At 36.5% G+C, this 17013-nt stretch overlaps 1 protein-coding gene across 2 annotated transcripts in view; it reads left to right on the plus strand.

The window, feature by feature from the left end:
• The window catches only part of adcy2b (adenylate cyclase 2b (brain)), a 65554-nt gene that overhangs the window by 20223 nt on the left and 28318 nt on the right, over positions 1–17013 (plus strand). For both annotated transcript variants that reach the window (XM_082185284.1, XM_082185283.1), the window contains exons 2-3: positions 532–729; positions 11142–11303. In XM_082185284.1, coding sequence (XP_082041410.1) covers positions 532–729; positions 11142–11303 — 360 coding nt within the window. The remainder of the gene's footprint in view (positions 1–531; positions 730–11141; positions 11304–17013) is intronic.

The raw sequence follows: 17013 nt of genomic DNA on the forward strand, positions 1-17013 counted from the left end.
CAAAAATATTTAATTGCATATCCTGTTTTACTCAAAAATATGGCACATGGCACATTATGAAAGTGAAATGGGTTGCAAATGTTGTTTCATGTTGTATTTAATGTGCATTCATTATTTGATTACATTTTATGAGCACAAACCTATTTTCAAATAACCGTATTCCGATAGCAGTTTGAGTGCAAACATTCTTTCAAACGTTAATTGTCCATATTAATTAATAATTCAACAGTAAAAACACTACTATCACACTCTGACAGAACCATTAGGTTAATGGAAAAGTTTGGGCAAACATGATAGACTGAATTCGGGTCAAGAGCCTACGGTTAGGGTCACAGTTTGTCTGTTTCACTATGTTGGCATTGAAAAATCTTTCAGTTCTTTGAATTGAATCCTGCTGTAAATGTACGAGTGGACTATGCCTTGTCTTTTTTTAATCTGTTCTTTTTCAGCATATCTCAATAAAATGTTCTCTTCTTTATCAGTTAGTGAATGCTTGAGTGAATTAGTCATTATGTGATTATGTTTCCACAGAAAATGGAGGACCACATGGCCTTCATCATGACTGTGCCCACAACTCTGGCCATTTTTCTCACCATCTTCATCCTCGTCTGCATCGAGTCAGTCTTCAAAAAGCTTCTCCGCCTTTTTTCCCTGCTCGTCTGGGGCTGTCTGGTTGCCATGGGTTACCTCTTTATGTTCTATGGTGGGATCATCTGTCCATGGGACCAGGTGAGACTTGAGTGACAACACTTTCATAGCTCTCCATTTCAGTCTTCAGTCATTTTAGTCATTGTTCTTCAGTGTCTGCCTTTGACCTCTACGGCTATCACTCCTAATTTACATTTTATCATACTGAAGCGCCCAGAATTCAGTATTCGCTATGCATAAAACACAACTTGCGTCAGTACGATATATATGTAGATGTGCAAGTAAATTGCTTGGATGGAAAGCGCTCTACAATCATGCAGATATTCACTAACATGGTGTCATTTTCTTTCAGTCATTTGCACAGTAATTCATGAATTTTAGTGTGTGAGCTGTTCTGCGCACTGAATCATTCATTAGTTCATTGAACTCCGCTTAACACATGAGTCTGGCTAATGACCGTGACACAATCTTAACATAAATGCATGTCTTAGAGTAATTATGACAATCGGCACTATTTTTGTCTGCCTCTGCATCCATAAAATGAATGGTGTATTAAATATTGCTTGCCTTGTTCGAACACTTAGCTTTTTTTTTTTCTTACTTTTTTTCTCGCTCTGCTCTGTTAGTGAGAAAGAGGTGCAATCAGCTTAGCCACCACTCAAAATCTACAATTTGGTTGTCTTTTATAAACAGCTCTTGAGTTATGGTGTTACTGTGGCTGTAAGAGGAGAGATTGGCTGTTCGGTGCAAGAGTAAATGTACCTCGCCATGAGTCACCCGGGCTGTTTGCTTGACAGGACTTAATAACTTGGATAGGCTCAGTGATCTGGAAATGATGAGATATGCATGTACCACACAAACTGGCTCTGGATCAAAGGATGGCCACATTTCACCATGAGCTACTTCAGTAAGAGCTGGGTGGCACCTACATGACATCCATTTTAAGCTGTCGGCCATAAATGATGCCCACTACCCTGGAAAGATGTCATCAGAAGTGAGGTTATGGATTCCATCAGTGGAGAAAGATGCTTTTTACACCCAGATGGTGTAGTTACAACATCTTCCACCAGGGGCTAACTGGGCCATGCTAACCAGCTTTTAACCTTGTTACTTTATCTGTTCAAGGCTGGTTTGTGTTGTGTTGGTACTGGTGTAGAGTATGGATCATTGTAGCCGTGCCAAGCAGTGCCAACTGCTGAAACTGTTGAACCTTAGTTAAGTTAAGAATCTAGCGGCATCCACAACCCAACATATGTGACCCAGACCTGGATCACAAAACCAGTCACAAGTAGCACGGGCATATTTGCCAACAACACATTGTATGAGTCAATATGATTGATTTTTAGGATATTAAGTAAAGATCATGTTCCATGAAGATATTTTGTAAATTTCCTACCGTAAATATATAAAACATTTATTTTTGTGAGTGAATGCAGCACAATCACAAACATAAATGGGTAACTTTAAAGGCGATTTTTCTCAATGTTTTTCTCAATGATTTTCAAATAGTTGTATCTCGGCCGAATGTTGTCCTAACAAACCATACATCAATGGAACGCTTATTTATTCAGCTTGCAGATGATGTATACATCTCAATTTAAAAAAAATGACCCATGTGACTGGTTTTGTGGTCCAGGGTCACATATTGTGATGAGCAGATACACAGGTCTTTTTTATCAGGGCACTGCCATATAAATTACCCCCTAAGGTTGGTGCAGTCTGGACCAACATTTTGTGACTGAAGGTTTAGCTCTAAAGGGCACCAGACATCTAATGGAGGAAACTCCATTAGATGTTTAGATGCAGAGATGCTCTTCTGCATACCTTGTATACATTCTGGGTAAAATGTTTGTTGCGGGTCCAAATGACCCTAATTGGATTCAGTACAATTCATGAAAAATCACACTATTAAAAACAAAAACATCAGGTAAAAACAGTAAACCTTTAATATTAATACTTCTCACAAATTAAAAATAAATTTGAACAAATTGACCCGCAAACATCAAAATCCAGTATTTCCAACAACTTTTGTATTGGTCGAATTGACCCACAACATTATACACGGGATAGCTACCTGGCTTTAAATAGCAAATATATATAATTTTTTTACTGTTAATATTCTTGTACATTGTGTTAAGAACAGTATTTTAAGTGATCACTGTGATTTTTTTTCGCTCATAACAGAACGAAACTATTGAGATTAACAAGGTAAAGATAAGTCAAAACATCCTCTTTGAACTATGTAATGGCAAAAAAATCATATGATTATTATGAGGAAACTCAAAAAAAGCCTACTAATAAGACTTCACACACGTGACGAGAAGAACTAGTCGGGTTCAGGCGAAATGAATAAGCTACCACCTAATTAGGACTCAAAGTACTCCAGCAAAGTACTAATTAGCAAAGAGTCTAAGTCTAAATGAATGGCACAGTAGCTACGTCTACAGTAGTTGAAGACTTAAAGAGCTCTATTAGGCTATATCCTATTTAATTTCCTGTTTTTGACTGTAGCCTTTTAAGCTACACACTATTCCGCTCTCTGGTTTTGCTGAAACACCACTATAGTCACACAGCCACATTGCTTGAGTGCTAATAAGCTATATACTTGCAGTTGTTTTGCAACACTTGTTAGGAAAAACTATGGCATCCCGGACATTGTCACCAGCATGGGTCGAGGTACTATTGCAGATGAAAAGCCCTCACTGTTCCTCGAAGAGGTCTGTAATGCAGGCATCATTAACCCACAGCAGCAGTTCTCCATTAGAGCCGCCAATGAAAAGCCAACAGCCTTTTTATGTTGTACAGAAGAGAGAACATAATTGAGGTCAGAGCCAGCAGAGAAACAAAAGGCAGCCATACTCACTTTACGCCAACCTTGCGCAAACTCTGAGAAAAGACCACTGAAAACACGGACAGCCCCGCGGACCCCCATTTCCAACAGTTTGGTGTTGACAGAGGTGCCGATTAAAAGCATTATATGAAGGATGTAAAGGAATGATGGGGAACTAATGAAGTGATGAGAGAGAAGGAGGCAGACTTTGAGTCACTTTGTTAATACTTTTTAAGGAGAAGGGCAAAAGGAAAATGCCTCCTTCAGATAAGCTGGCAGAGTAAAATCTGTAAATCAGTGGCAATTGCTCTAAGATGGCGCAGGAAGCATGTTGTGAGACATGGGAAGCAGCTTTTAGCAGCATTGCAGACTGTCACTATGATACAAAATGTATGTGAATACACAATCTTTGCTATTGACAGGTGTGCATCCCTAGATTTGAAAAGCACCAGCTGCCACTGCTGTCTGTCAAGAATGGATGTGGTAAAGTTACTGCATTGAGTATTGTGTTGAATTCTGGTAGTACATTTTTTGTTGTAGTGCTCTAAATTAGACAAATAAATTACTCATTATAATTGAATATATATATAACGAAAAACACGTTGAACCTATATATATATATATATATATATATTGGTTCAACGTGTTTTTCGTTCAGAGATGCTCTTCATACCTTGGTTAGATTCTGGGTACAATTTTTGTTGCGGGTCCAAATGACCCTAATTGGATTCAGTACAATTCATGAAAAATCACACTATGAAAAACAAAAACACCAGATAAAAACAGTAAACCTTTAATATTAAGGCTTCTATATTTTAAGTGATCACTGTGATTTTTTCGCTCATAACAGAACGAAACTATTGAGATTAACAACGTAAAGTCGAAACATCATGAAATACAAATAAAGACTGTGAGAGAAACATACCTTTTTGAACTATGTAATGGCAAAAAAATCGTATGATTATTTTTAACGAGAGGAAAATAGAATATTAATTATTAATATTAATAATACAATTTAAAAAAAAACCTTTGCATTTCACTTAAACAAATCTATGTTAAATCTATCAAATAATGTGAATATGTTCAGTATGTTGTTAGTAATATCAGTCAAGTCAAGTCATGATACACGCACAGCTTTCTTAGAATGACCTAGTTAGCACTGCCACTACTGTCACTGATATCTCAAATTTGGAGTTTTATATGATTATATAAATTTGCTGCATTGTCACACCAATTGTTTAATCATTTAAATGTTGAGTAACACTTTATTTTGATGGCCCCTTTTAGACATTCTGTTGACTGTAAGTAGCAATGCACCTACATGTTAACTTACTCTCATTAGAGTATTAGTAGAGTTAGGATTAGGTGCAATGTTATTAGAGTCAACAGGTCAAGATGGTCTAGAGACCATCAAAATAAAGTTTAACCAAATGTTATGTGGTAATTAGCCCCATTTCACCCCCTTTATTTCAGTTCTTCCTAAGTCCTGGAAATGTGTTTGGGTCTGTATTTGATGACAGCGCTACTTCTCATATGTTATATGTTCTATAATCATTCTTTTAATGGAAGGCTTTCAGATTATCAGATTATTTCCATTTGCTTTTCTAATACAAAAGCAGTGCAGACTGGTTAACCGGACATTAAGATCCCTGTAGACCACATAATCTTATTCACTATGAAAAAGCAAACCTTCTAAGTGTATCTTATGAATTTACTACCATCTGTTTCCTTAGCAACCCTTGAACAATATGCTTTGCATATGTTTTATTAAATTTGATGTGATGATCTTATAGCAATGACATACGAACACAATATACCAGATCAATATAGCAATAACATCATGATATAACATAACTCTGATCTCTATATAAAGTCTATGCTAAAAAGACAATTTAAGGTAATGTGATATATATGTGTGTATGTGTGTGTGTGTGTGTGTGTGTGTGTGTGTGTGTGTGTGTGTGTGTGTGTGTGTGTGTGTGTGTGTGTGTGTGTGTGTGTGTGTGTGTGTGTGTGTGTGTTAGAGCTGCACTCCTTATGAGATTTGCTAGTATAGAATATATATAAATATATATCATTTATGATGAATATTATCATTTATTTATGAGAAATATCCTATTGCCTTGTTTGACATATCCAGGATAGTGTTATTTTAGTATCATTGAGATACTATTTAAATTTGTATTAAAGTTAAGGTAGGCAATGTTTTTCACAAACACTTATTGTTATACTGGTTGAAGCTCTCTTCACATCCTGATAGCGATTAATAATAGAAGTTGTCTAAACATTAAAAAATGTATGTATATCTGCTGTGGAAATCGCAGGACCAAACACTGTTCGTCCAATGATTGCATTCGGTCCGAATGTAATGATAGGATGTCCTACCTGCCTGTCAACCTATGTATTTGCATACCTCCGCGCACCCTGCTCATAGAGTCTATATAGACTTTATAAAGACAATAAACTCCTCGAAACTGCACACCCTAGCTTTAATATTTTTCGTTAGCTTTTATTTGTATATTATCTGTTTTCATTTGAATTTTACTTAAAGTTTTAGTCATTTTGTTTTGTATTTTTGTCGTTTTTATAAGTTTTTTATATAGATCTTAATTTTAATTTCAGCTTCAGCATTAGTTCTTTTAGTACATCAAGTTAAACTAAATAAACGTTTTTTTTAATGTTTTATTTCAGTTAAAGTTCATTGTATTTCAAGTGACAATTTTTATGGTTTTAGTTTCAGTTTAATAACCCTGATCCAGGAATAGTTCCGCTGAAAATGTATTTAAAGAATCAGACACACTGGATGATTATAAAATATTTTATTAACTCAAATAATCTGATTCTCTACAGGGACACATTAATAATGAGCTAAATTATAATTAGACTTGTTAATATTTTAAAATATCAGATTGGATTTATGCTATTTGGATTCTTGGCTTTGAGTCGGGCAGATGAACATTTTTACCATCTATTGCAAATGGGAAATCAGTGATGCACAGTCAAAACCTATGCAAATCGAATTGGCAGGTACTGCATGTTTGTGATAATTCATAACTCATTAATACGAGCAAACCACTCCAAATGAGATCTGAGAGTTTCACAGAGCTCAACCCAGCTGTGACTGTTTTGTTCTCAGCCAAACAAGTCATGATCACTAAGACTGACTAGAAGAAAAATACGTTTGTCAGTTGAAAAGATACAGTGGCAACCAAAAGTCTGAGTCCACAATGATAATATGGGATTCAGAATCTAATTTAAATGTGAAATAAGGATTTTAGCATTGATCTATCATTTTGATATTGTATAATGCTTGATTTCTGTCATCGAGGCACAGCTTTTCATTTTGCTTGATGCCATGTTCCTGACTCTAGTTCCCAGACATGTGCTGGGAGCCTGGGACGAGGAGTGCATATTTGGGATTCAGCTCTAAAACCTGGGCTGATGTAGTATAAAACAACTGAATTGAACTGCCAGTCTTAATCCTGTGAGCAGATAGACCATAACCCTAAGAAGGCATGGAACTGGCAAGCAATCAGTTCATTGGAGAAATTAACCATTTATCCTTGCCAAGTCTTGAGGCTGAACTCCAACACTTCAAAACTTCAGCAAAAACTCAAACTATCCGAGCAATCCGAGGTTGAAGTGCGAGACGCCCCGGCCCGAGAGCCCATCAGAGCATTCTGTCTGCTAGGGGATTCTCTATCCTTCACAAGCCAAATGTAACCACTTCTGACAGCTTCTCTGATCCTCCTCTGTGGCGGACAGAGTGGAAATGGCGATCGATAAGGCTCAAGACATGTTTTGTCTGAAAAAATCACTTCCCTGCAATCTGTTTGTTTTTTGGCAGTGTGTATGTGTGTGTGTGTGTGTGTGTGTGGTCTGTGAGAGTGACCAAGCCAGAAATCCATTAGGCTTTTCTGCCGTCCAGTGCCCTATCTGCCACTCCTCCGGTGCTATATTGAGCCCTCACTCACAAAAAAAACAGCACTTAGTGTAAGAAAATGTGAAACATAAGTTTTAGAATATTTATGAGTGTATAACATCCATCAAGCGTTAAAAATGTGAGGAAACGTGGAGTTTGGCACTCACTAAAAGACTACAGGTCGTTTAAAGGGGAAATGCATGCAAAGCAGGATTTTTCTTGTTCTTTTGAAACAAGAAATATTTACATTTATTTACATGTATCCATTTAGCCGAGGCTTTTATCCAGAGACCTTCAAATGAGGCAGTGCTATACAAATATTCTGAAATCGTTCAGAATAGTATAAGCATATACAGTGCAAAACTCACTTTTTACACTCTACCTTGGATATTTATGGAAATTATAAGCTGCAAAAACATGTCATTCAGATGTCATCATAATGTCTCAAACATGAGCACATATTGGCATATTACTGTCCACATTTACTTTTACAAGTTTTCTGGCCCTCTTGTATAGTTTATTGCTTTTTGACTGTTTTTGGTGCAAGACATACATAACATTATAGATATAGAAAACAGAAATAGTAATAGAAAATATAATATATAAAAAAACAAAGCATATTGCCCATTTTTTCTTCATATATCATTTTCAGTAACACTTTACAATGAGGTTCCATTTGTTAACATAGGCTAACTGCATTAGTTAACATGAACTAACAATGAAAAATACTTACTAATACATTAGTAAAATCAAAAGTTCTGTTAATATTATTTAATGGACTTGCTAGCATGAACTAACAGAATATTTTTATTTTTATTAACTAATGTTAACAAATGGTAATAAATCATATAACAAATGTATTGCTCATTTTTAATTACTTGACTAATTGAACTTTATCTTAGTGTTTTTTCAGATTTTCAGATGTGAATGTTGGTAGTGTAAAGCTCACTTTCCAGTCTACCTCCATTTATGGAAATTAAGCTGCAAAGACATGTTATTCATATGTCATCATGATATCAAAGACACAGTAGCAACAACAGCCAGTAGTCAGAAAGAGGATGGAAAATTGTCATGAAAAACTACATTATGACTGTTTTTGGTGCAATAGTTCTTTTCACCTTCTTTCAAGGGCAAAGTATGCTATATCTCTTGTAAACTCTGCAAATGTTTTTTTATTTTTATTTTTTATTATATGATCTTTTGAGATAAAAGAACATGATGTATACTGAAAACACACTGGAACTTTCAGAACTTTAATCTTTCTTTTCAGTCAAAAAAGTACATTTACTGAACTGAATTTAGGCAACTTTCTGATGATAAATGCATCAACACATGAGCTCCCACGTTTTTCCCATTGATTTACGTCAATGAGGCCTATTGGGTGAGGTAATAAGATGAAAGCAGGATCCTATTTTTCCTAAACATCACATAAACTAATGATAAGAGTAAAATGTGGAAAAGTTTGCCAAATCTTGTGCTGCTTCTAGCTGTGTGTGTAGCTTTATATCATTCTGAAGGATCCCAGTGTTAGGAAAAAAATGGCTGAAGTTTATTTTTAACAGTGTCCCTGATCATTTCAGAATGAACAGTCTGAGCCGCACATTTTGTGCAGCAAGATTGGCTTTGTAAACATGCTGTTACGACAGTTTGCAGGTTAAAAATGTTGTTATATAAAAATCTTTTAAAAAATGCATACTGGACTGGACAGCCGAGCCCGAGCACTAATACATTATACACTTATAATATGTTAGCGCAAAATGCATTAAACCAAAACACACAGAGATCATTTTGAATTTTTAACAACTTTTGAGTCTGTTATTGATTTTAGTTCAAATATATAAGTGGTTGATTGGTTAAGGATGGTTGGTATTTGCAAGACTATCAGTGTCAAATTGAGCTCCAGTCTCCCTCACCATGAATCTTGAAACTTTCCTGTAATAAAGGCATTTGCATACAAACATGTCAAATTGTCATCATTGATTGAGAGCCTGTCACTTTGCTTCTGGTTAGGACATGGTGTAACAGTGTTCTTTGTTTTCAAAATTATAAAATGGAGTGTTTCTTTAACGTTCGCATAACCAAGAAAAGACATACGTGTGCCCCTATAATGCTATTTTAAAGGTTCCTGATTTTGTTTTGGAGTCTCCTACAACAGGTTTACATACATCAAAGGTGGAAAAAACACTTTTAATTTATATACATTGCACATTTCAATGCATTTTTCAATGTTTCTCAAACGATTCCCAGGATTAATCAGTCTCTAAATCCCTCCTTTCTGAGAGCCTGCTTTGCTCTGATTGGCCAAATGGCCCAGTCTGTTGTGATTGGTCTGCCACTTACAGCACCTGTCGGAAGCTAAACGGCCATTGCTATAAAGACTGTAAAGACAGTAACGATGATGTCGATTTAACCATATCAATCCGAGCGATGATGAAACATTGGAAGAACTAGTTGTTCAACCCGAAAACTTCATTGCAAGGACGACTTGAGCAGGACATTTCTCAATTATACGCTACTCATTTTGAGGAACATTATGAGATGTTCCAACTGTAATTCCTCAAGATCAGTATCAGCAACAAGTGTATGTCCATCAACAAACCGATGTGTATATTTCTAATTTATTGCGGTGCACATGCAGGAACTGTATCAATAATGGTGCATACGTTAGCCGAGCTCTAACGTGAATGGCTAATATAAAATTAAAGTTTGCAAAACAAATCTTGCAAAATTTTTGGATTCAAATCTTTATCTTTATCTAATAGTGGCCCACAGCTGATTTGCAGTAAGACAGTAATAACATGAGTTAGCTGATTAGCCAGAGACATAAACAATATAAAACCCAAAACTATGAATTTTGAACACCGGGTAGAAAATATATACATAAATAATTATTCATACTTACAGGTTGTGATTCTGAGGTGCAAGCTGTTCCAAATAAATTGGGTACTGACCCATCTTTCAAGAGTAAGCGTTTTGCAAATCCCGCGTTAAACTTTGAGAAGCAGTCGTCAGGAAAATGCTGTTTGTGGGCGGGTCAAGTTGTTCACGGCGGACAACATACAACATAGGCTGGCATTATGCAAATGTCTTATCTAGTGACGCAGAACTGTAACGCAGTGGGATTCGAATTACAGATGACTCGTTTAGGCGGTTCAGAGTCGATTCTTTCTTTTGGGAAACAATGGCCTTGTCCCAAATGGCACACATCATATACACTTTAGGTCTTGTGGACTCACAACAGCCACCGCGTACATGTGTCCGTTAAGTCCATGAGACCGTAGGGTGTCCCATTTCTTTTAGGTTTCAAAAGGGTGCTCGCGAGCACCCACTTTGCGGCCGATATGCGCCCTCGATGCGCACTTTTGCTGAGCCAGCACTGAAGCAAGCTCCGCAGCAGACTTCTACCCGGGCATTACGTTCCGAAAAGGGCCAATAACCTTATTTATCGTACACTTTCGACAACTTTGTAGAACGTTTACATTCACAAACAGCTATATTACACACTGCATGAAAGAGAATATTCTAAAAACCATAAGGGGGGAACTTTAAACATTCAGAGAACATTCAGTAATAACATTTTGTTTATAGGGAACATTAGCAAAAAAGATTTTAGAATATTTGTTTAGTTTTTTTGCTTAGTTGATAATAAATGCGGTGTTCATCCTGAACTGATCTCTGTCCTGTATTTCTGAACAACAGATGTTAAATGGCAGTCTAATGCTCTGTTAACTCTGTTTGCAGGTGTCATTTTTCCTGTTTATTGTGTTTGTGGTGTACACCATGCTGCCGTTCTCCATGAGGGATGCCGTCATCGCTAGTGTCCTCACTTCAACCTCCCACACACTAGTGCTCAGCATCTGCCTCTCGAACACTACCGACCACATGGAGGCCCTCGTTTGGCAGGTAACTGTGTGTGTGTGTGTGTGTGTGTACGGCATTCCAGTTGATTTGGTTCACTGAAATTGTGTGGGCTGAGAAAGGAACAGCTAGTATCTAAGAATAAACGGCGACAGTCTTTTAGCACCAGAATGACACAAAAAGAACCAAAGATTTTGTTCTATAAAAAGTTGTCTGAAACACGAGAGTATGTTAGAGAATGAGAGTCAGAGAGAGAGCGAGTGAATGTGGAAGGATGTTTCTACTCTGTTTCCTGTAGGGGTGGTCAGGGGTGATGGTGTTTCACCATGACCTACAGTTTATGGCTTTGATGACATGGGAGAGCACACATCCCAGAATCCTGTAGCCTGGTTGTTTTGCTCATCATATGGCCTTCCGAATAAAATGACACTTATTATTGCAGAAATAACTGGTAAAGTTTGTCCATCCGGTGCAATTCCACAAGGTCAGCTTTTTCAGATGTGTGTCATTTGGTCTTGATCTTCTTCTCTTTAAAGCCTGAGATATTAAATAATAGTCAGAAAAATCTAAGTTTATTGAGCTTTTAGACAAAAAAGTGCAATGCATTAGAACGATGATTGAGAGATGTACAAATAAACGTACCTTAAAAGCCTGATATATCATATAATAATATAAAAAATTATTTCTGTATAATCAAGTAAATTGTATTTGCTTCAGTCTGGTAATTGTTCATTTTGATGTTTTACTAACAATAAGTTATTCTTACATTTACTTGTTATTTGTTATTTGAGAAATAGCTCGTCCACTCATTCATTAATCATGTTCAGGAAGTATTGAAAATTTAAATTAGTAAATAAAGCTCTGAAAAAAAAGGTTGCAACCCATTCTCACTCCCAAGGTGTCAAAGACTGAAGCATGGTCAAGTGCTTTCCATGTCACAAGAAGGCACGCTAAAGGTACCCGTATCCCTAAGCATCACATTATCTACGAACAGGGAACTTCATTGATATCTTTTAAATGGATAAAGATGCATTTAATTCTTTGCATTTGCATATTATATATTGATACTTTTATATTTTGGAGCAACTAACCCCATCCTACCCTAAACCTACCCACTTCTCAACAATATAAAACAGGTTACAGGCAAATATAATATTAATGTATAATATAAGGGTGGTTTCACTACAGTGGTTCAGGCTGCAGAATTGCCAAATGACTAAAGAAACGTTATCAGTATGATGGTAATAAACTGTACATTTCTTGTCTATTACCACCCACTGCTACTTATACCGACGACGGAAATAAGCGGCGTTATAATAGCAAAATATGTGGGAGAGTGTTGCTATAGCGTGACAATATTGTATTGCAATAGGTAGCACTTTGAAGTTAATACCGAATCAAAACTGGTAAGCACATCATTTGTAATTGAAAGGGTTTAATGATGAATAATATGATGATAAAATCATATAATTTTTAATTGTACCTAATGTTTGTAAAATGTTACCTGAGGGATAGAAAGAGAGAGAGAGAGTGTAGAGCGAAAGAGAGATGGAAGGCAGAGCTCAGGTAGAGAGGAAGAGCAAAGCCCCCAAGAAGAAAAAACAAAGAAAAGAGGAGGCAAGGAAAGAGTGTCCCAAGAAAGGGACCCAGAGGAAAAGAAGAGACAGAGCAACCGTTACAATCTTCTTTTTATCCCTCCCTTGACCAGGTGATCAAAACCAAAATCAGAGACATTTAAACTGACCAGTCAGCAGATTACAACTCCCCCCACTGTACTAAGCATTTACTTGCTCCAGCGCAAACCCTCTTCTGGTGTTAAAAAACTAATGTCAGGATTTCCTAATGACACGCAGGGAAAATTTAGTGCGGAAAAGGCGTGGACAGGGTTATTTTTGCAGCTGACCTTACTGCATATGCATTTGTAGGAGTTTCCCTTTCAGACGCAAAATTTATGGGAGGAAACTAAGTATTTAAATTAATCATGTTTATTTTTTCAACCCTACTCAAGTGTGGAAACTAAATTCAAATATCACCATCTATTTATTTTAGACTTTTTTTATTATTAAATAAAATTAGATTTTAATGCAGGCTTTTTTATTTGTATGTCTTGTTGGGGCAAGTTGTCACGTACATTTTAAATTTATTAGTTACCAAATCTGCTGGCCAAAATTCTGTTTTGATATTATTATTTTTACTTTAGCCTTTAAATTTTTTTTGCTGTTTCACATATTAATTTAAGTTTCTTTCTTTTTTTTATCCAATTCAATAAACAGCAGGTTCCCACTCTGACAACTTGCCTCATATAACATTCTGACACAACACGTCCTTCCATAAGAGCAAGATCCTTTGCATGTTGTCATAAAAGGTCAGTGTGTGTTGATTAATTGTACATGGACAAAAACAGTGAAAATAGCCAGGACTCTAACGTATGTGTCTATGCAGAAGATGACCTTTAAACATGAAACATTCCTGAGAAAAATAAACTTTAGTAAAAGGTGTGACAACTTGCCCCAATCTTCCCAATGTATACTCTCACTATATCTCTTTTTAGCTTTATAAATACACATAGTTGATATGTACACTGATTGCACTTCCCTTCACAGTTTTTTTGGTTCTGCTACTGTACTAAAGAGTCTTATGTAACTCTTAAATAACAATTCATGCCTACCTTTCAATTGATTTTCCAGAACCTTTATTTTTCCTAAGCAGATCTCAAGCAGAAATGTATTTCAGACCAGACCTAAACACAGCGCATGTTACCAAGGCAACACTCTAGTCACATGGTCCACAGAAACACAAAAATACTGGCTGTCATCATGTTGTGTTCAAGAGACAGGAGCGTTACATTCAAGAATCGAGTAGCGGAAGGACGTAGGATGTTGTTTTGTAATCCAGTCCAATTTAAAAACCTTAAAAATAATCTTCCTTTAGACCGGTAAACACTTAGTCAGTCCACCACACTGTTCTCCAACAGTAGAAGAGCTTCATTAAACCCAACCTTTACGACCCTTCACATTCAGCACTCACAGTTAATCAAGCTTCCGCCACTCTCATTAGAAGCGTTATAACCTTTTTATGTTAGGTGCTCTCAAGAGCTCCAGGTCATACCTTGTTTGTTAGAGCCTTTAAAGGCTTTGTACGTCACTTTTAGGACATTTACTGCTGACGTACTCGGCAAAAGAAGGTCTCGATCACTGGGGACTGGACTGGGGTCACAGACACAGTTGTAGAGATGATGTCACATGCCAGTGTTTTGTAATTAAGCTACGGTTCCCCATAGACCCAACACTGTGCTCGTTTACTTGCCTGTCCTCTTCCTCTAATTCAGTGATTACAGCCAGAAGAAGTCTGCTCTCGAAGGACCTGTCCTATAAAATTCTCCCAGTGAGATACAGGTGTGTCTCATGGCAGGTGGACCAGGCCTGAAATAGCACACGTTTGAAGAGAGAGAGAGAGAGAGAGAGAGAGAGAGAGAGAGAGAGAGAGAGAGAGAGAGAGAGAGAGAGAGAGCGAGCAGAATATGTTATTGTGCCAATTGATCAGACAAAGAAGTCAGTCTATTATTACTAAAATGTTAAAATTCATAAAGTTCATTTCCATCACCCAATGCTATTATACACAATGCATTACATTATTTGAGATGCTGTGGAAATTATACTGTGGCGAAAATTTACTTTGAGAGAAAACAAATATTTATATATATATACACTTTTGGGTTTGGTTGGACAATGTCCAACATACACTGACATTAAAAACCACCCATATTTCCTATGAGCAACACACATTGGTCTGGAACACATTATGTGAGCAGAGTGGAATGGAGTGACAGCAGTTTTCCCTCACTGCTCAAAGTTTATGATAATCTCTACATTGCAGATATTTAATGCTAAATGATATTGTCTTGGAATCCTGTTTGAAAGCAGGTTCCTGTTTCTGTTGAAGTCACTGACTGATACCAACACAGCTGCTTTCAGTATAGACACAGCCAGAGAGAATTTCAAGTCAAATGTGGTTGTCCTGTAGTATGTCAGGTTAATGTTCGATTAGTCAAGATCAATTTCTGAAAGCCAAACAATGTACCTTCAGATGGCGGGAGGTTGTTAAGAAGCTCTTTGTTGACTGTGTTCCTAATTGATGAAGAGTGTTGTGTAATTGCCAGAAGTGGATGATGTTTAATGTGCTAAAAATGTCAGTGAGTGATATTAGCAGGAGGTTGTCGACTAATTAAAATGACAGACGCCTTTGCGCAGTCTGGGGTGAACCTTAAAGGGATAGTTCACCCAAAAATGAAAATTAGCCCATGATTTACTCACCCTCAAGTCATCCTAGGCGTATATGACATTCTTCTTTCAGACGAATACAATGAAAAAAATGTCCTGGCTCTTCCAAGCTTTATAATGGCAGTGAATGGCTGTTTCTGTTTTGAAGTCCATAAAAGTGCATCTATCCATCATAAAAGTGCTCCACACGGCTCTGGGGGGTTAATAAAGGTATTCTGAAGCGAAGCGATGCATTTGTGGAAGAAAAATATCCACATTTAAAACTTTATAAAGTAAAACGGATATTTACGCTATACCATGACGCACTACGCTACTTCTGACGTCATAAGTTGCGTATGTTGCGCTTTAGGCGTAAGTAGACTGCGTATGGCCGTTTGGCCGGAAGCTAGAATTTTACTTTGTAACGTGTTAAATATGAATATTTTTCTTACACAAATGCATGGCTTCGCTTCAGAACGCCTTTATTAACACCCCAGAGCCGTGTGGAGCACTTTTATGATGGATAGATGCACTTTAATGGACTTCAAAACAGAAACAACCATTCACTGCCATTATAAAGCTAGGAAGAGTCAGGACATTTTTTAATATAACTCCAATTGTATTCGTCTGAAAGAAGAATGTCATATACACCTAAGATAACTTGAGGCTGAGTAAATCTATCCCTTTAACAATCTCTTCTGTTCTTACTCGCTATGCTTACTCTAACACTAAAGCCCTGTGCTGATCTCAAACGCGTGTGCAGAGGTTGCCATGGAGAAGTTGCAAATTTGATGAGTCTAAAAGAGGCTCAGACTAGATTGCCCTAAAAAATGGGGCAAATTAAAGAAATGTTCCAAGGCTCAATGCAAATTAAGCTTTATTGTGACTGCATTTCTGGTATTCTGTCAATTACCACAGAAAATGATTTTGACTCATCCCTCAATACCCTTTGTAAAAAAAAAAAATGCAATTACAGTAATACACTTACTATGGAAGTACATGGGGGCAAAAAAATAAAATAAAATAAAACTAATTATTGCTACAGGACCTGGTTCATAGTATCAAGCTTTCGTACCAACCTAATAAATATTTATGACCTATTCAATCATAATAGTATTGTTAAACTAATTTACTATATGGGTAAATCTCAGAATTTGTCACAAACCTGCCCAGATCATATTTCATAAAAACAAATGAAGTTATAAAATAAATTAAAATTTTATTAAAGAAAAAGCCTGTTTTATATTTATTTATTTATTTGATTTAAAAAAATACAATTCAATTATATATTTCAAATTTCAAATGCCTTATTATGTATAGAGTTTCAGTTATTGCAATTAAACCTAATTATCTAACACGCCCTGCTCTTTTGTTAAAGATAACAGCACCATATTCAGTACTGCACTGATATTTGTTCACTCTGACATGAAGCAAGAGGCCGTTGAAAGCTTTTTGTGGGCTGAACTGAATTCACTTTTCCTGAAGATCAATATCTT

This window comes from Leuciscus leuciscus (genome assembly GCF_965113295.1).
Source record: "Leuciscus leuciscus genome assembly, chromosome: 12".
Classification (NCBI taxonomy): Eukaryota; Metazoa; Chordata; class Actinopteri; order Cypriniformes; family Leuciscidae; genus Leuciscus; species Leuciscus leuciscus.